The 20,348-nt window shown below is 33.8% G+C and overlaps 1 protein-coding gene across 1 annotated transcript; it reads left to right on the top strand.

Annotated features, from left to right (window-relative positions):
* Positions 1-7,322: 7,322 nt before the first annotated feature.
* Positions 7,323-10,116, top strand: LOC112726901 (FCS-Like Zinc finger 8). Its single transcript, XM_025776456.3, has 3 exons — positions 7,323-8,017; positions 8,134-8,984; positions 9,619-10,116. Exons 2-3 carry the CDS (start codon positions 8,188-8,190, stop codon positions 9,692-9,694), a joined length of 873 nt encoding a protein of 290 aa, XP_025632241.1. The 5' UTR covers positions 7,323-8,017; positions 8,134-8,187; the 3' UTR covers positions 9,695-10,116.
* Positions 10,117-20,348: the final 10,232 nt, after the last annotated feature.

Genomic DNA, 20,348 nt, shown 5'->3' with positions numbered 1-20,348 from the left:
GGTTTTCGATCTTCCTTATCACATCATCAAAAATAAAATTCTAAGGCTCATAGTGCCAAATAGACAATGTTTTTAAACAGGAAAGGTGTGTTGTTAAAAAATTAAACATTTTAATTATGTATCTTTTATATTTTAAATATTTAATTATAAAAGGATAACTACTTTTTTATAATATATTAGGTCATTTCTTATAATAAGAAATAAGAGTTTTTTATTTATTTAAATAAAAAATATTTTCTATTTTATTTAATTTTAGAAAAATTATGTTTTTGTAAATTATCTCACAATTTTGTATTCCCTGTCTATGAAATAGGAAATAATTTTTTTTACCTTAATGTCACTGCTATTAGTGGCAGCATTGTTTTATCACTTTTATCTCAAATTTGTAATTAATTGAAGAATAATATTTATGTTCCAGAAACAAACTTTTGAAGTTTCTTTCTCTCCGTAATTTACATTTTTGGATGAATGACACACATAAAGATTTTCAAATTCAGTTATTTATTAAAGGAGTAGGTCACAAGGATTCATATTGGAATTGATTTTTTTTTTTTGATGAGCAAAGGGGGGAAGGACCCCAACAGCAAAAGAAAACAGAAAAGAAAAAAGCAAAAATAAAAGAGCAGATCAGGACCCTCTTAAACGGAGGGCCCCGTAACAATCACAAAAAAGTGCATAAGTAATATCAGATGGTGCTCTATCAAACAGGTGTAAACCAAGAGGCATGTCTTGCCCTTTTTTGGCTAGAAGGTCTGCTACAGAGTTAGCTTCACGAAGGGAGTGTAACCAAATAATGTGCTGCAAGCGAGCTGCCATGATACGAATGTCCTGAATGAGGGGGGCACAGGGATGAGTTGGGGAGCAGCCATGATTGATGAACTTGATAGCCGCAGCTGAATCAGATTCTACGACAATGGACTGGTATCCGTTAACTACCGCAATTTGTAGGCCATGGACGATTGCCCATAATTCAGCATGCATAATAGAGCATCCACCTAAATTACATGAGAAACCTTTCAAAAATCTACCATCTGCATCTCTAAACACTCCACCACATGCCGCATTGTTTCTATAGGCATAAAGGGAGCCGTCAACATTAAGTTTAACAAAATCTGTAGGGGGTCGAGACCAAGCAATGTAACAATTCCCGGCAGCCTGGAGGTTCCTGGGTAGAATGTTGCTTTTCGTGACTTTTAGAAACTCCTCCGACCGCGCTTTAATTCGACTCACCGCTGTGACCATAGGAACAGACTGGCCATTAAAAATGAGCTTGTTCCTGAAGTGCCATATAGAGGAGGCAGCTACACCAAAGAGACATGGCCAGTCATTCTTGCTAGTGAGGTTCTGCATCAACCAGTCCTTCAGATCCGTATTGAAAAAAGAGTTCACAAAATTGGGAGGGAGAAGATATTTCCAAATGCATTGTGCGTAGGAACAGTCTCGTAGCACATGAATAACTGTTTCATCATGATGATGGCACCGTGGGCAGGAATCATCGTTCGTCAGGTGTCTTCGCCTTCTCTCTGAATTAGTAAGGATGGCATTATGAGCCACCAACCAGAGGAACGTTCTGATTCGCTCCGGACCTTGCCAATTCCAGACTTGCCTAAAAACTGTATTCGGAGTATGTTGCTCTTCAGACAAGCTCTGGTACGCTGACTTGGTGTTGAACAACCCATCAGGGGTGAGACCCCAAGCTAAATGGTCAGTACCCTTCCATGGAGAGGGAGAAGAAATCGCCACTATCTTTTTCACCACATCCTCCGGTAATAGTTCTTGTAGCTTCCCAGTATCCCAATGCCCTGAAACGTCAAGAAACTCCATCAGTGAATTTGAGTAATTAAAATTACTACTTACCTGGTTTGCAACTCTATCGAGACGACCTAATCCCGGAACCCAGTTGTGGTCCCAGAAACGAATTTGGGCCCCATCCCCTATCCTCCAAATGCAGTTACTTTGGACTTCCGGCCACAACTGACAAATTCCTTTCCAGAGATTCGAGTTGCTCCTCTTCCTTTCTACTCTAGGAATGACATTGTTACCACTGCCATATTTTGATCTAAGAATTCTGACCCAAAGTGCGTCTTTCTTCTCAACCAAACCCCATCCCGCCTTCATCATGAACGCCTTGTTCATTTGGCTTGCATGTCTAATACCCAATCCACCAGAATTTTTCGGTTCACAAACTTTCTTCCAATTTAGCAGGTGTATCTTCTTAGACTGCTCTGTATCTCCCCAAAGAAAATTCCTGCATTTACGATCAATCATATCACAAGTAGAAGAAGGCAAATAGGCAGATTGCATAGTATAAGAAGGCATAGAGGATAAGACAGATTTCACCAGGGTAACTCTTCCCGCAAGAGAAAGAGATGAGGCTTTCCAGGAATTGAGCCTGGTATTGAGTTTGTTGATGATATCTTCAAAGGTATTTCTTGAGACTTTAGAGTGAAGAATAGGAACACCTAGGTATTTCCCTAAGTCATCAGTCCTGGCAAATTGCAACGTGTTGCTTATCTCTGTTCGGACATTATGCCCCACATTCTTGGAAAAGAAAATACGAGTCTTTTCTTTACTGACTTTCTGCCCGGAGCTTTCACAAAATGCCTCAAGGCACTTGTTAATAACATTGGCTTGATCTAGACTGGCTTCAGCAAACAGGATAAGGTCATCTGCAAAGCAGAGATGAGAGATAGGTGGGCCGTCCTTTTTCAGCCTGATAGGCTTCCAGAATTTATGATCCACCGCTGCACCAATAAGCTGGGACAGCCTCTCAATACAGAGAACAAAGATGTAGGGAGATATAGGATCTCCCTGTCTGATGCCTCTTAAGGGGGAGAACTCTTCCAACTCTTCACCATTCCACAGGACTCTCATCTTAGCAGTTGAGATGCAGTTAAGAATTAACTTTATAAACATTTGGGGAAGACCAATATCCATAAGGGTGTCACTGATGAAACTCCATTTTAACCGGTCATAAGCTTTCTCCAAGTCAATCTTGATGGCCATCCATCCTTTCTTCCCTTTTTTTTGTCGCATAGAGTGGATGACTTCTTGGGTGATGATGATGTTATCGGAACTGTGTCTCCCCGGAACAAAGCTACATTGAGTAGGCATCACCAATTTATCCATAATTTTTCTCAGGCGATTTGCCAAGATTTTTGTAACCACCTTATAGGATACATTACATAGGCTGATGGGCCGCAATTGTTTAAGGTGAGTAACAGGATCTACTTTAGGGATAAGAGTAATAAGAGTTTCATTAACCTCTCCAATCTTGTCAGGTTGGTTGAAGATATTCTTTATCAGGTTGCAGACATCATCCCCAATTCTATTCCACTGACTCTGATAGAAAATGGCTTGTAGACCGTCTCTTCCTGGGGCTTTCCAGCTTCCAATACTAAAGATAGCATCTTTAATATCAGCATTAGATACCTCTTGGTTCAAGCTTTGCAAATCAGTACTATTAAGATTGGGAAACATATTATTTACAATGTAAGGAACATTTATAGAGTTGTCAGAATAGAGATCCATGAAGAAGGAAGTAGCCATAACCTCGAGAGTTGCCTTGTCTGTGACCCAATTTCCATTATCATCCTGGAGAGACACAATCTTGTTTCTACGTCTTCGGATCATAGTTGAGCCATGAAAAAATTTCGTATTGCGATCCCCAAACTCAATCCACTTGCACCTAGACTTCTGGAACCAAAGAATTTCTTCTTGGATAAGGATATCTTCATACTCTCGCCATAGGTCCTGTTGTAGCTTATCAAGAAAAGGATTTGAATTGTATATCAAACTGCTGGTTATGCCTTGTAATCTTCTAAGGATTTTCTGCTTTCGTTTGAAAATATTCCCAAACACCGACCTGTTCCAATCCCTGATATGGTCTTTAAATGTCGATAAACCCTCAGTCCAGGAGGTCTGAATATTCCAAGAATTATTAACCACATTTCCAAAATCAGGGTGAGTAAGCCAAGAAGCAAGAAAGCGGAAGGGGCGTCGACCTCTATTATGATCCATAGGAGAAAGAAGTTGAAGGCATATAGGTGAATGATCTGACTTGAGCATGGGCAGATGCTTTATTCTTGCTTCAGGAAAAGCAATTTGCCAGTCCAGATTACTCAACCCCCTATCCAACCTCTCCGCAAGGTTCCCTCTCTTCCAGGTGAAGGGCCAGCCAGAGAAACCCAAATCGACTAAACCGCAAGTGGAGACACAGTCTTGAAAGTCCTTACAGGCACTTTGACCGTTATTAATTGCCCCTCCCTGCTTCTCATGGTTGTGTAGCATCGCGTTGAAATCGCCCATCAGACACCAAGGAAGGATAACATTATTGGCATACTCTTTTAGAGAATTCCATAGAGACCTCCTATACACCTTATGAGGATTGCCATAAATAGCTGTAAGGAGCCAAGGGTTATGATTATTACCAGATATTTTGAGGTGCACAAATTGCCTATCGTGTTCCAGCACTTCAACTATCCATTTAGAAGAATCCCACAAGCACCAGATACCACCAGCGCGACCCACTGCTTCCACAACATAAGACTTATCAAAGCCCATCTTATCCCTAATCTGCTTCCCTCGATCACCGCTGATCTGAGTTTCAAGAAGGATGATGAAGTTCACCCCATATTCATGTCGAAGATCTCTGATGAGGGAGGGGAAGGCTTTACTGCCAACACCGCGGCAATTCCAACTAATGATGTTCATCATTAAAACTAAAACGTAGAGGAGGGGTCACATAGGACCAATGTCATTTACGGCCAGAGGCCCTCTGATCTGGACCAGCTTGGTCCCGGGAGGTAGACTCCTCTTTCTTGCCATCCATCATAACATCACCCATAGTGGTGTCCGCATGTTTTGCTAGGCTGCTAGTAGTTCCAGCGACCACAGTTGGCGCCTCCGTTCTCATTTGGTTGTGCCCAGAGTTGAACAGAAGATTGTCTCTTATGGTATGGTTTCCCAAATTAGCACTAGCCTTCTTCAACACTTCGGAGGCTTCCCATTGATCTTTCTCCATACGTTTCATATATTCCCTGACGACAAGCTCCATGTCTTCGATTTCAACCTTTTTGCCTTTCCCTTTCACGGAACTTGGTGAGGCTTCCAATCCTTTAGGGTTCACATTAGAGTCTTCAGGAATTTTAATTTTGTTTCTATTTCCTTTTCCATTTGGGTCGGTTCCAAGTTTTGGATGGGAGATTGATTTCCTTTGATTTTGTGGATTTTTCCCGGCGCCTGGTCTTAGGATCTTTTTTTGCACGGATTGGGTTTTACCATTCACAAGTTGGGCTTGTGGCTTTTGAGGCCCACATTGATTTGGCTCTTCTTGGGCCTTTTCCTCATGATTTACAATTTCATGCATGTTCTCTTGCCTTTCCTCATGTAATATAATAAATCGAGACCCTGATTCCATATCTTTCTTTCTTGGAGAATTATCCTCTTCGGAATTATATATAGTGGCATGATCTTGAACGGCGGAGGATCTTCCTTGCCTTAATGGGACTTTCTTTTTTTTACTATATCTTTTAACTAGCATCCAAGGTCCGAAGTCAGTGGAGATATTTTCGGTACTAGGATCACGCTGATTGGATGAAAATTCATTCTTTCCATTTTGGTTTTCAACCGTTGCAGCCTTCCCTTCCGTTGTGGAGCTTTCTTCAGCAGCTGCTACGTCCACAGGATCACCGTTAGCCACCGGATTCTCCATACATTGCTCCGCCCTATGACCATACTTGCCGCAGGAAAAGCAGATTTGGTAAAGGCCTTCATACTCCAGATGAAGTTCGCACCCAAGCACGGAGATCCGCGGTACTAATTGCTTAGCAAGGTCTATCTCGACACAAATACGTGCAAACTTTCCCCTCGAATGAATGGATGTAGTACGATCAATTTTGAGCATATGTCCGATGGCCGAGCCTACCCTCCAAAGAAACCGTTGGTTGTATAGCTCAATTGGGAGATTCGGAATGCGAATCCAAGCGGCAATTTTTCTAACTTCCGTTGAGCCTGCGAGGAAGAAGGGTCTCCATCTTTGCACAATGAGGTAGTGTCCCGCAATCATCCAAGGTCCTTCCATAAGTGCATGCGAATAATCCTCCTCATCTGAAAAGTGAACTAAAAAATAATCACGATTCATATCAATAACATGAATCTTACCTTTATTAGCCCAGTCTCTATGTAATCGTTGCTCCATGAATGCAAAAGACATCCTTTTTCCTAGAACCTTGACCATGAGTGCACTTTTCCATGGTTTACACCATTCTTCAAACTCCTCCTTTGACACTGGGATCGTGGGACAAGGGTCAAAAGGTTTATCTTCGTTCTCTCGTTCTTCATTGTCTTTGTACCACTTATCTTCAGGATTAGGACCATCATCGTCTATGTCTATTGGTTCATCTTCCTCATGATAGCCTCCCAAACCAGGGCCAGTCAAAAGAGTATCCTTATAGGAGCCTTTTGGTGTTGGTTTTATGGCACTTTCATCACTTGGCATAATATCCATACAGTCGGGAGGCTTGTGTAGTTCCACCTCTCGGCGAGTCTTCACTTTTTTCGTGCTTCTTTGCATTTGGTCATCCTCTAGTGGTGAAACTCTAGGAGAGCGAGTTTCCATTATACTAAATTCACCAAAGTTTAACTTATTTCAAATAAGATTTCATATTGGAATTGATAAATTGATCTACCAACACCAATTTACTTAGTTTCATTTTTATTCTGGTAATTTACGTTTATTCGTTATCATACACAAAAATATTTAATCTGAAGAATTATCTAATTTTTTTTGGTTAAAAATATAGATATATTTCATTACATGATAAATAAAATATAAACGTTTAAAATTAAGGATAATAAAATAATTAAAAGAGAAAGTAAAACTCAATATATGTTAAAAAAAATATCAAATTATAATTTTTAATTTTCATGTACTCATTAATTCCAATTATACTTTGTATTTTCAATTTTCATGTATGTACTCGTTAATTTTTATATATTGTATACTTTTTTTTTATTATGCTGTGAGTACGAATTTGGATAAAATATATTTATGATAATAATAATAACTGCAAAATTAAAATAAAAAAAATATTTTTTATTTTGTAAACAGTGGATATGAAAATGTAAAATAATGTATAAAATTATTGCAAATTTTTCAAAAATAATGTAAAATAAAAAATAAAAAAAAATGTATGTATTTAAACAAATAAAAACCTTATGAAACAGCAATGGAGCAAATTGAGTATATATACTACGACTTTAAACACTAATGAACAAAATAGATAAATAAATAAAATAAAAGGTGAGATTGATAATGATATATGAAAGCAAAACTTTGAAGTTATTAGTAAAGTTTGATTTGTCATGCACACAACAACGTTCTTACTTTGTTTCTTTTCTTTCTTTTGGTTCCTCTCCCTTCCTTTAAAAGCCATTATCTTTATTTCAAAACATGTCTCTCTCCATCCCTCTCTATCTTAACTGAAAGATCAAAAAAGCTTCTCTATCTCTCTAGCTATCTCTTTTTTTTTTTTTTCTTATTCTCTTTCTATTTGATCTAACATAAAGTTATAGAATCAAAATTAACAAAAGAAAAAAAAAAATCTTCTAGCAAGCACAGTTTTTGCATTACATGTTGCACCAACAAGAGTTTATGATTATGATAGGAGAATAAATTCTCTTTTTCTACTTTCATGAAAGGGAAAATTAACAAGTGAAGCTTTTTAATTTGTTTCCTTTTTTTCTTTTCTTGGTTTTATTTAGTTTAACTTTATTTTTCATATCTAACAGAGAGTTTGAGAAGAAGCAGTTTCAGTTCAGTTAGTTTCAAACCAACTTTGTCACGAATTCAGAAACATTCCCACTTCAATTAGATTCCTTTTTTTTCTGTTTTCTTTTTTGCCGCCAACACTAAAAGGATCCTTGAATAATCCTCAAGTGTTCAATTTTATCACATATACATAGTTGATTTCTTTGTATAATACAACATCACTCAAGTACTCAACCTATAGTATTGGTAAGTTCATGTTCAAGGCATCATATCTAATTTTTGTTTGTATTATTATATTTTTTATTTTTTGAATTATATATTTGATTATTGTTATTACTTTTTTTTGTTGCAATTTTTGTCAGTGTGAAAATTTAGTTTGTTTTCTGGGGTGGACCTTGGAGGAAGGGAATTATATTATGCTACTAAGGAACAGAAGATCAAGGGCTATGAACAAGCCAAACTTAATTTCTGATCATCATCATAATCATCAAAATAATTCTCAATCACCAAAAACAAATCATGATGCAAAAACAACCACAATTCCATCTCTACTTTGTTCCCTACCAAAATTGAGAGATTTCACTATGAAATGTCTCTCAGGAATTGAAGCCTTACCAAGCCCAACATCAATTCTTGATACAAAAACAGTACTCTCCCCACTTAGGGATAATATTCCATTCTCATATGAGAATAACATATCCCCAAGAATATTGCACTCTTCCAACAACAAGAACAAGACTATGAACTATTCAAAAGAAGGAATTGGTCTTGCTCTTGTTGGAACCCTCAAAGATGATGATCCAATTCATCATCATCATCATCATCATGAGAATAGTGGAAACAACAACAACAACAATAATAATATCCTCTTTGGAACTCAGCTTAGAGTGAAAACCAATAATAATAATAATAATAATAGTAATAAGGGTTGTTGTTCTTATTCTTGTTGTTGTTGTTCTTCTTCTTCAGAATCATCATTTGTTATGATGAATTTGAGTGAGATGGAGCTTAGTGAGGAATACACATGTGTGACAACACATAATGGTCCTAATCCAAGAAAGACTCATATATTTGTTGATAATTGCATTGTGGAAACCTACTACTCTTCTCCTTCTTCTTCATCATCAACAATAGCTTCATTCAATAATTTTCTCAGCTTTTGTTACACTTGCAAGAAGCATCTTGAACACACAAAAGACATCTTCATTTACAGGTATATAGACATTATTCTTAGCTTCTTTAATTTTAATTTTCTCTATGTTATATTCTTTTCTTCTTCTTTTTTTTAATATAAATCATTCATGTAAATATATATTTGAATTAAGAGTTATGTTAAATGTACACTAAAATTAATCATCAGCATGCTGGAATATAAATACACATTGAAAATAAATTAAACTACATATATTTATATATAAATATATTAGTGGCTGATTTTAGTGTACAAATAGTATTTTTGTTGAATTAATTATAAGTGTAAGTTGTATACTCCCTTATTAATGATGATGCTAAATTTAAATTAATTTAGCTAATATATATTTGAAAGGACTCATGCATAGACTTAAATGTTTTTAAAGTTGTAAATAATAAAAATATAGTGTTCGCTTTATTTATTTTTTGTTTTTATTTTATTTGGTTAATTTGTACCTTCTCTGACATTAGAATCCATTAAATTTTACCTAATCTTATGGTGTGAGATTTATATAAATCATTAGAAATACACAACCCTAGCTAATAATCAACATTATTAATTAATAAGTAGATTCTTTGATTCATTTTTTGTCTTATATTCTTATAATATAATTTTGGTATGAATTTATTTTTTTTCTTTTTTTTTTTTTTGATAGAGGGGACAAAGCCTTCTGCTGCGAAGAATGCCGCCACAAAGAGATGGTGTTAGATGGTGCAGCAGAAAATTTATAATAATTTGATGATAAAGGATATCATTTTTGACTTCACTCATTTCCCAACGGCCTAAAAAAAGTGTTGCAATTTCATGATGAGGATAATCAACCTAATTAAGCTAGTCACGAATTTTCAACCCCTTTTTGAAGTTTTGTGGTTTTTTTTGTTTTTCTTTTCCCATCCATGCAAATAGAGAGATAAGAGATGAGGATGTAGAGTTTTTTTTTTTCTTCAAGAAATTAATGAGTAATAATTTTTATTTTATTTTATTTTCGCTCATGGTTTTCTCCCCCTTGTTTCATGCTGAAGCAGATGAGATGATGATGATGATGTATATGACCAAAAATAGTGTCTTCTTTTTTCTTCTTATCCTATTGATGGTGATCATACATATATTATTGTGGATGGGGACCAAATTAATTATTATTTTTTCCCCTCAAGATTCCCTATGTGACTTGTATTCAATTATTATTGCCCCTGGATTGAGAAAAAATCCAGCAAGCTATATACTATATTATACTTTAAAAATCTGACATTGACAGAAAGAAATAATACATACATATGATAGGGTAATTACACTTTAAAAAATCATTATTGAATATATTATTATTATTATTATTATTAGTTTATGCTTAAGAAAATCTTTGATAGGGGTAATGGGGAGAAAGAATCACAAACTTTTTCAAAAAATCCATTATAACAATGCCAAATTCATGATTTTCCATTGGCAAGAAAAAATGGAAAAAAAAGAGGTTTGAATAAATTTATTTAAATAAATGGGTTCATCATTATTAAAGTAAGGGGAAGAATCATGTAACATAAGAATTGGTTACATCTGAGTTGTGTAATAACTTTATGTAAAGAGTAGTGCTAAGAGATTAGTAGGTTTGGTAATTTATAATTATTAATTAGTTATTATTAATATTTTAATAATGTGAGATTATATATTTTTTTATTGATTAAATACTGATCAAATTTTAATAAAAATACTTATCTCTAAATTTTTTCTTATGTAAATCGCTACCGTTTAAAGAGGTTTAATAATTTGTATGTAAATTTTTTTAACTAATCGCGGATTATATTAAAACACAAAATATTCATAAATTGCTACACGTTAGTGCAGTTTATGAAAAAGAAAAAGTGAATAATAAAATTCTGTAATCTATCACGATTTATGTATGGATATTTTTTTATAGCTAAATTAAAGTTAAAAAAAGTTAATTTATTTATAGAAGATAATAACGCCATTTCTATTTTAATAATGTATTACGGTTTGTATGAATTTGTACAAAAAATTAGGCGTTATCAAATAAGAGTGCTGTTATTATCTTCTGTAAATAAATTAATTTTTTTTAGATGTAATTTGAAGTTAAAAAAATATTTGTGTATAAATCGCTATATGAGTTACAAAGTTTTATTCGTCATTTTTTCTTCTTCATACACCGTGCAAACATTTAGCTATTTATGAGTTTTTCATGCTTTGATATCTAAGATATAACCAATTAGTAGTTTAGATAGAGTTGTTACAATATCTAGGTGTAACTAATTTTTATTGAGTTGTTAGGGAGACAATGGACTATTTGTACAATGTGTACAATGGGTTATTGAGTTACAAAATGAACATCTCACATATTATCTAGAATAATCATCCGAGTACTAGGGATAATAAACATATTTTTGGATTCACCAAGGATCGAACTCTTGACCTTTCGAATCTATAGCTCTAATACCATGTCATGATACCACTCATCCCAAAAGATTCAACTGATAGGAAAATGTAATACTAATAATTATACCTCTAATACTCCCTAAACCTCCATTGTACACATTGTACAAATATTCTATTGACTCCTCATACTTTCTCATTTTTATTTGTTGTATTTGGATAATCTTAAACTCTATTTTATTTAAATATGTAATTTACCTAAAAAATTATATGGTATGTGTATGTAATATATAATTTGAATTAATTTGTTCATATTAATTAAATGATTAGCTATAGTATTAGTTGTTAGAATTTTTATTTTATTTGTAATCTAATTTGTTAATATAGAAATTAGTTTGAATGGTATTATAATTATTAAAAAATTTATTAATGAATTATATTGGCAGTTAGTTTGTTTTTGATAGAAAAAATATAATTATTCATAAAATTTATAAAGTTTGAGTTTTCAATTTAAATTATCACAACAAAAATATTTCGATTCCATCTGTGTTTGTGGTTTAAGAATTAAAAGTTCTAAATCAGAATTTAAGATTATTGACAATGGCTGAAGGTACGTAAATTACTAATTTTATGAAATTACTAACATTAATATCTGTATATACATAAAAAATAGGGTAAATCACTTTATTAAACTAAACAACAAACAATGTAACGCAATTCACCCAAAACCAAAATCGACACGTGAATCACCCTGGCCAGCAATTCTATATAAATCGAAACAGAGTGGCCAGATTTCTTTTTCTTCATAAATCAAAATAGCATTGGTCGAATTATGCATTATCTAAGTAAATCTAAAAGGGTTGTTTTGATTTATATGTACATACACAACATATCCATGTAAATCTATATGTACTGTTTCGATTTCTGAAGAATGGAATGCATCCCTACTAAATCTAAACAGAGTATTTCGATTTATATGTAATGGGACGATACTAAATCTAAATATGCTGTTTCGATTTATGTACGGATGGTGTCATGGTGTAATTCGAATGGGACTGATTAGATTTAATAGGAAGCCAACGTCCTAAATATAGAACCAAGGTTAATTCTGAATGAGACTAAAAACTACAATGGCTAATGAGGAGAGCTTTGTAGTATTAGTGCACTATAGAGGGTCGATTAAGAAAAAAACACGGTCAGGAATTAAGTTCACTGATAAGGATCCCCTTAGTCTTTTTTTGAAACCTTCAACTAGTTTCAATGAGTTCTTGAGAAGTTGGGGTTGCAAGGCGTGAAACGGGTTGAGAAATTGTTTTATAGAATCCCAATCTCAGTTTTGCAGGATGACGTGAAGTACGATTCGTTAGTAATAGGTAGTGATGAAGATTTGGAAGTTCTATTCCATTGTCGCCGGCAGTTCCCCGAGGTGAGGACCCCTGAGTTGTTGGCCAAGCTTGTGGATGTGGTTTCCAGCTCAGGCGGTTCGAACCAGAATTCCCAACCCGTTCCAACGGCCGCCTGTTCCACTTCGAGGCCAAGTGGTGCCTCGTCATCGATGCATGCGATTGCACCTGAGGCAATGTTGGTTGCATCCCCATCCTTTGCAGCAGATCTAAACCGCAGTGGTGACGGAGAAGTAGGTATTGTTGATACGAAACCACTTTCATTGCATGGTTTCGCATCGGATGGTGTAGATGATGTATTGCGGGATGATGATGAGGATGACGATGTGGAGCTGGACATGATTGCTGATGAGAGTGGCGAAGATATAGTAGGGAGCAATCCAGTTGGGGGTGCTGGAGGATCTAGTTCAGGAACGCAGCAGTACCCTCCTCACTTTTCCACCTTGGACTTGGATGCCATGAGACAGCAGGCGGTTCCTGGCGAACCAGCTGGATTCGGTGCCAGAGGCACACAGGAAGGCGGGGGGGGGGGGGGGGGGGTAACAGAGTTTCAGGTTGGTCAGCAGTTTTAGGATAAAGAGGAGGCCGTGTTAAGTGTGAAGACGTATAGCATCTGACGCGGGGTTCAGTACAAAGTGGTTGAGTCTAATTATCGCAAGTATTATGGGAAGTGTAAGGAGTTTGGCAATGGGTGCGCATGGTGTATTCAGATAAGTCTTCGGCAGCGCAAAGGGATTTGGGAGGTGAAATGGTACAATGGCCCTCAAACTTGTCTAGCCACCTCGATATCGAGTGACCACAGGAGTCTCGACTATCATGTGATCTCGGCATTCATAATGCCGATGGTTAGAGCTGATGCTGTCGTGTGTATCAAGGTACTCCTGAATGCGACAAAGGCACATTTCAGTTTTAGACCGACTTATAGGAGGGTTTGGATGGCGAAGCAGAAGGTAGTGGCACAGATCTATGGAGACTGGGATGAGTCATACAGCGAGTTGCCACGATGGGTTCTAGGTGTGCAGGTGACGATGCCGGGTAGTGTTGCAATGCTGAGGATGAGTCCTGTGCGTGTGGGTGGGCATGTGGATGAAGCACATGCGTACTTCCACCGTCTTTTTTGGACATTCCCACCATGTATTGAGGCTTTCCGGCATTGTAAGCCGTTGGTTAGCATCAATAGTACCCACTTGTACGGGAAATACGGGGGGACATTGCTCGTTGCAATTGTTAAGGACGAAAATTCCAACATCCTACCTGTTGCATTCGCACTTGTGGAGGGTGAGAATGCTGAGTCATGGTCCTTTTTCCTCTCCCACCTCCACCAGCACGTCACTCTGCAGCCGGGCATCTTAGTGATATCGGATCGGCACAATGACATAAAGGCTGCATTGGAGGCGCCTAACGGCAGTTGACTACCACCAGCTGCCTACCGTGTATTCTGTATTTGACATGTGGCTGTCAACTTTGCCCTGACCTTTAAGGGCAAGGATGCACGGAGGCTTATGGTGAACGCGGCTTATGCCAAGATCGAAGTGGAGTTCGACTACTGGTTTGATATCCTCCGTTCTGAAGACCCTGCCATGTGTGATTGGGCTAACAGGATTGACTATACACTATGGACACAACATCGGGACGAGGGATAGAAATTCGGGCATATGATGACAAATATCTCTGAGTGTGTGAATTCGATTCTTAAAGGGGTTAGGAACCTTCCAGTGTGTTCTCTGGTGAAGTCCACGTACGGACGGTTGGCCGAGCTTTTTGTGCGCAAGGGAAGAGAGGCAAAGGCGCAGTTGGGAATCGGACAACAATTTAGTCAGCATCTAGTTAAGGCTATAGAGGCAAATCTAAAGGCGTCTCAGTGTTTTACAGTGACTTTGTATGATAGGGAGAACTCTGAGTTCACAGTGGCAGAGACCACCCCTACTGGCTTGATTTCACTTGGTAGTTATAGAGTGTCACTGTAGGTGCAGACATGTGATTGCAATTATTTCCAAGTACTTCATTATCCATGTTCTCATGCGTTGGCTTGTTGTGCGTATTCACGTCTGACTTGGCACCTCCTATGTACATGAGGTGTATAGCCTGAGGTCAGTATTCAGCGTGTATCGGATGGGATTCACCCCTCCGATAGTAGAGGGTTTTTGGCTACCATACGATGGACCAACAGTCATACCCAACCGCTCCAAGAGGCGTGAATACTTTGTGTACGTACATATAAATCGAAACAATCCTTTTAGATTTACTTGGATAACGCATAATTCAACCAATATTGTTTCAATTTATGAAGGAAAAGAAATCTGGCCACTCTATTTCGATTTATATAGAATTGTTGGCTTGGGTGATTCACGTGTCGATTTTGGCTTTGAGTGAATTGCGTTACATTGTTTGTTGTTTGGTTTAATAAAGTGATTTACTCTAAAAAATAACTATTAAAGTAATCATTTATATAAATATACATTAAAATATAAAATATATATTAAAAATAAATTAAATAATACATATATTTATAAATAAATATAATATAAAAATACTTTTTTTTTGTAATAAGTTTTGTTTGGCTTTATTTTAATTTGTGTGGCATCACATTCTTATAACTAAATTGTTGTTAAAGATATGAGAACATTAATGTTACTATTCAAGTATGCAACGTGCTGCGGACTCGGCTTGAAAAAAACCCAACACACAATAAGATTAATTGGGACCCAAATAATAAGCAATAAAAGAGATGAAAAGTGGCACTTATGTGCTAAAGTCTAAGATGCTCCATGCATTAATGATAAACAAGAACAAACAAAAGGAACCTAACTGAAAGGATTGTGACTTCTTTGCCATTTGTCAATGTTACTTGTTAATTTAATTAGGATAGGGTGGTGGGAAATGAACATCATTCACATTTTTGTGACATATTTCACTTCGGATTTTGATAAAGGAAAGGGATATCATCTATGTGTCGTGTGTAATCCCAAAAACAAAGCAAAAGTATGTAGTAATAGTAAGTAGTAGATAAGCTCAACCACCAAGTCATTTCATGAAAACAAATCATTTTTGTAACTTTTTTTTTAATGAAATTAGTCAAATTACTCATTTTCTTGTGCTATTTGACAATGTGTGAAATCCATATTATACTAGTATCAGTAATAAACATTGATGGTTAACAGGGAAAGTATGATATTTTTCTATTAGGAGTTTTTGTGTTCAAATTTTATAAATAATAACGAATTTTTTTTATGATGAATATTTGAGAAGGATATTTTAGAAAAAAAAATTATGCACTAAATTTCTTCGGATTCCTTTATATATATATTAGATTGTAAAATATGCGCCTATTTGAAACTAAATTAGATTTAACTTTTAAGAGGTGTAGAGTGATTATAAAAAGAAAAATTTTCTATTACACCAAGATCAAAGGTGATTGATTGGTTGATTAAATTTTGTTTTAATTAGCGAAATATGTTTCTAGCGTACACATGAAAAAAAATTAAGGAATGAATCTTCTCAAAATTTTTCTTTCAATTATTTAATAAAGGGTGATATTTTATTATTTAATATCTTTTTTTACACATTTTTTTATCTTACTTAAAAATATAAGATACAAAATTACACTTTACTAAATAATTAAAGAAAAAAAATTAAAAGAATCTATTTTCTGTTTTTTTTTTTTCATTGTGATGAAAATATATTTTGCTAATTAAAACAAAATTTAATCAACTAATCAATCACCTTTGATTTTGGTGTAATAATTTTTTTTTAAATAGTAGAAGATCACACTTTATGAAATAATAGAGAGAAAAATAAAATCTCAAAAAAATACGTATGAAAGTTGGTGACTTCATCACTCACACAATTACACAAAAGACCTGCTCTTTGTTATTTTAATGATTGACTGTTTCTCAATTGTTTTTTTTTTTTGCTAATAAACTGTTTCTCAAATTTACAATAATTAATAAGCAGAAGAAAGCCCAAGAAATGCAAGGCCTAGTTCAGTTAGTTAATCTCCGGCCTTGTAAACCAAATAAATAAAACTTTGGAACTTGGTAGTGTCTAGTGTGTACATTGTATAATTGTAATACCCAAAAAAAAAATGACCAAAAGCCTAAAAGAATTTTTTTAATCTTTTTCTTTCTCAATAATTATCAATTTTGATTTTAGTTTTTGTCCCAGCAATTATATCTTTGTTTTCGGGATAGGAAAAAATTATCATACTCTTAGTCGTAGTTATGGTTAAGGCCCAAACAAGTTTTTTATTAGGGGTGAAGACGGGTCGGTTTGGTTCGAATTTATGGTAAAATTAGAATCGAACCGATCAAAATATAATTGGTTCGGATTGATTTGGATTTGTATTTTTTTGTATATGTACCCGAACCAAACCAAACCGATTAAGAACAGATTGGTTCGGTTCGGGTAATTGGATACCCGATGATTTTGAAATTAAAAAAAAAAACAAATTTTTATCTCAAAAATTCAACAAGTACAATAAACATGTAACATCAATAGAAATAATCCAAATATGTTAAACACCCAATATATTAAAAACTAAACTCATTAAAATCCAAACATATTAATAATGAATAATCATTGTCTAATAGAAAAGCTATATATATTTTTTTATTTTTTTATTTAATTAATATATAATTGGGTTCGTGGGTTAGTCTGGGTTCCGCACCCCCAAAACCGATACTCGAACCAATCACTAACGAAAGCCAGATTTGGTTTGGGTTGGACCCGATTACCCATTGATTTTAGAACCAGCAATTTAATTGGTTCGGTTCGGATTCGAACGGGTAATGGGTACCTGTTACCCGTGCTCACCCCTATTTTTTATTTTAGTTTTTTTGATCTGAAGATTAAATATTCGACTGAAATTAGTTTGATCAAAATCAAAAGTCACAAATGACCATGCAAAATGAGCCATTAGGAGAATAACTAATTTTTTAACATTTTGCTTTTTTTTTTTTGGTAGACGATGGAATGTTTTACCATCTGAAGTGGGTGAGATCCTGAGCCTCACACAAAGTGTACCTGGATTCAAAAATGTACCTTAATTGATGATTAGCGAAGAATAAAGCCGACGTGTTCATGAGTGTGTATATAACCGAAAATGTTATTAAAATACTCTAAATCTTAAGCCCAATGAGAGATATTCCAACATATGTTGGATCACTAGATGACCCAAAATGTTTTTGGGCATTCAGAGTTTGGAAGTTTTTTATAATAAAAAGGACAATCAATCAAAAACCAAATTTATATGTTAATATTTTATTATTATTATGCAATACTTTAGAAATCCAACAAAAAATTTAGTATCGAGAGTTCGAATTTCGCCTTATGTATGTAACAATCCATTAGTTAGCGACAAACCCTTAAATGGAGTTCTGATCCGCGACGGATTAATCATTGATCTGACGGGTTGAGAAATATCGTGAAAAACAAAAAAAAAGGTGAAAATAAATAAAATAAAAAAATACTGAAAAAGTGTCTTTGTTTTTCTTTTTTCTTTTTAATTTTTTTATAAAAAAATAAAGTAAAAAAAAAATACTGAAAAAAATAAAAGATGCTTTCTTACATCAAAAGGCCTCAAGATTGTGACTTTGTGAGTAATAGATCATAGGAGAGTGAGGGGGACCTCCTTTAAAGTTTAGTCACATGTTGTAGTTGTAGTTGTACCACAATCTTCAACTTTCATTGTTTCAAAGTCCAAGCAACAATAAGGTTTTCTTTCATTGTTAATTTTATATATAAAACTTCATTCATTTTCTTATACAGGATAATTTTATTAATGAATTAGGCGAGTATATAATTATAATAATTATATTCATCAACAATGATGTTAATAATAATAGATTATTCTAATAACAAAAAAATATTTAATAGTGTATTATTTTTATATATTGATAATATAAAACAATATTATTCTGAGAATATATATTAAATAATTCTATTATAAACGGTTAGCACTATCATGGCCTTGTTGATTGAAAAAAATAAAATATATATATACTTGTACTACTGTATTTTTCATAGACAGATCATCATATTACCTATAAATAATAAATAAATAAAAAATTACTTTGTTAATTCTTATAGTTTCACTAAATTTGTAATTAGATTTTTATATATTTTTTTAATTAAATTTATATACTACTTTTAATTTTATAATTAAATTATTATCAATACAAAAAATATTAGAGTTAATAGAATAGTTATTCATAAATTAAAGATACCAACAATTAAGAATCTAATTAAATTCTTAACCAAATATTTTTTAGGAGAATATTTTGTTAATTTTAACGTTTTTAATACGAAAAAAAATTAATTATAAAATTAAAAATAGTATAAGGACTCAATTAAAAAAAGAATATTATAAAAATATAATTGCAAATATGATAAAATTATAGGAACAAAATAATAATTAAACCTAAATAAAATCTAAGTTAATAAAGCTTCTAATATATAATAATTTAGGGTTGTTTGGGGTTGAATGGCAACTAGCCTTCATTCCATACCCAAAGTGGAGTCTGACTATTCAATTTTCAATGGGGAATCACTTTCAACTTTTTTAATTTTACTTTATTTTTATTTTTGTGTCGAAGAATAATAATAAAATTATCCTAAGTTTTAAAGCTAAGCTGCGTAGGCAAAACATATTGGTGAATTTATACGAACCACAAACACAAAATATAACTAATTAGCACCAACATCACATCATTCCAATTCAATTCCTTTAACCCAAAATTAATACGGATTATTCTTATTCTTATTCTTTTTATTTGGTCTCAAAACCTTTTCAAGATTATTCCTGCGGACAAAAGAAAAGCATAAGCAAGCAATGCCATTCTTCACACACCATCCTTTTATTCTGATCATGATAAATCATAAATCATTCCTCTCAAAAAGATTTGGTTCCGAATTGAAGTCACGTAAGTCAATTTTAATTTATTATACTTCCGTTACTTTCTTTTTATATATGCCTTTAGTGCAATGTATAGTATTTTAATCTTGAGAAAAGCGAGAATGTAATGTTTATCTTGAACTAAAGTTGGTATTTTTATTTATTTATTTTTGACGGAAGTTATCAATACTTCAATAGTATTCTTGTCAATTCTTAATTGTTAAAAATAGTCCACGAATAGTTGAATTTTAAATTATTTATCATGTCCGGTCCATCATTTAGACACTCATTTGTTGAACTATATATGTGGATTATACATAATTTAGATAAATATAAATGTAAATTTTAGTTATACAAAATTGTTCATATGTGAAATTCTTTTCAGTTAACATTGCTCTAAATTGTTTTGTAATTAAAATTTGTATTACTTAAATTGAGATCCATAATTACTATTTTATACAATATATACGTATACACCAAAAAATTAAAATAAATGAAATTTCTACTTTATTTTTGTCATAACTCATCACTAAAGTATGATTGAAATTTGAGAAAAACTATAATTCAATTAAATATATATATAAATGATGTCATTAGCATATCATATATAAGAAGTATCACAATCAACTTGAGTTAATTGGTTGATTGGTTAATTCATTCGTTTGCTTAAATAAATGTTAAAAAATTTAAATTTCAATTTACGAAAACTCT

This window comes from Arachis hypogaea, chromosome 12 (genome assembly GCF_003086295.3).
Source record: "Arachis hypogaea cultivar Tifrunner chromosome 12, arahy.Tifrunner.gnm2.J5K5, whole genome shotgun sequence".
Taxonomy (NCBI): domain Eukaryota; kingdom Viridiplantae; phylum Streptophyta; class Magnoliopsida; order Fabales; family Fabaceae; genus Arachis; species Arachis hypogaea.
The sequence above is the reverse complement of the archived record's forward strand: the minus strand, read 5'-3'. Positions and strand labels throughout refer to the sequence as shown.

Coding starts and splice junctions, on each gene's coding strand:
- LOC112726901 (XM_025776456.3), top strand. CDS start 8,188: ATGCTACTAAGGAACAGAAGATCAAGGGCTATGAACAAGCCAAACTTA. Junction 8,985..9,618: donor AAAGACATCTTCATTTACAG/GTATATAGACAT, acceptor TTTTTTTGATAG/AGGGGACAAAGCCTTCTGCT.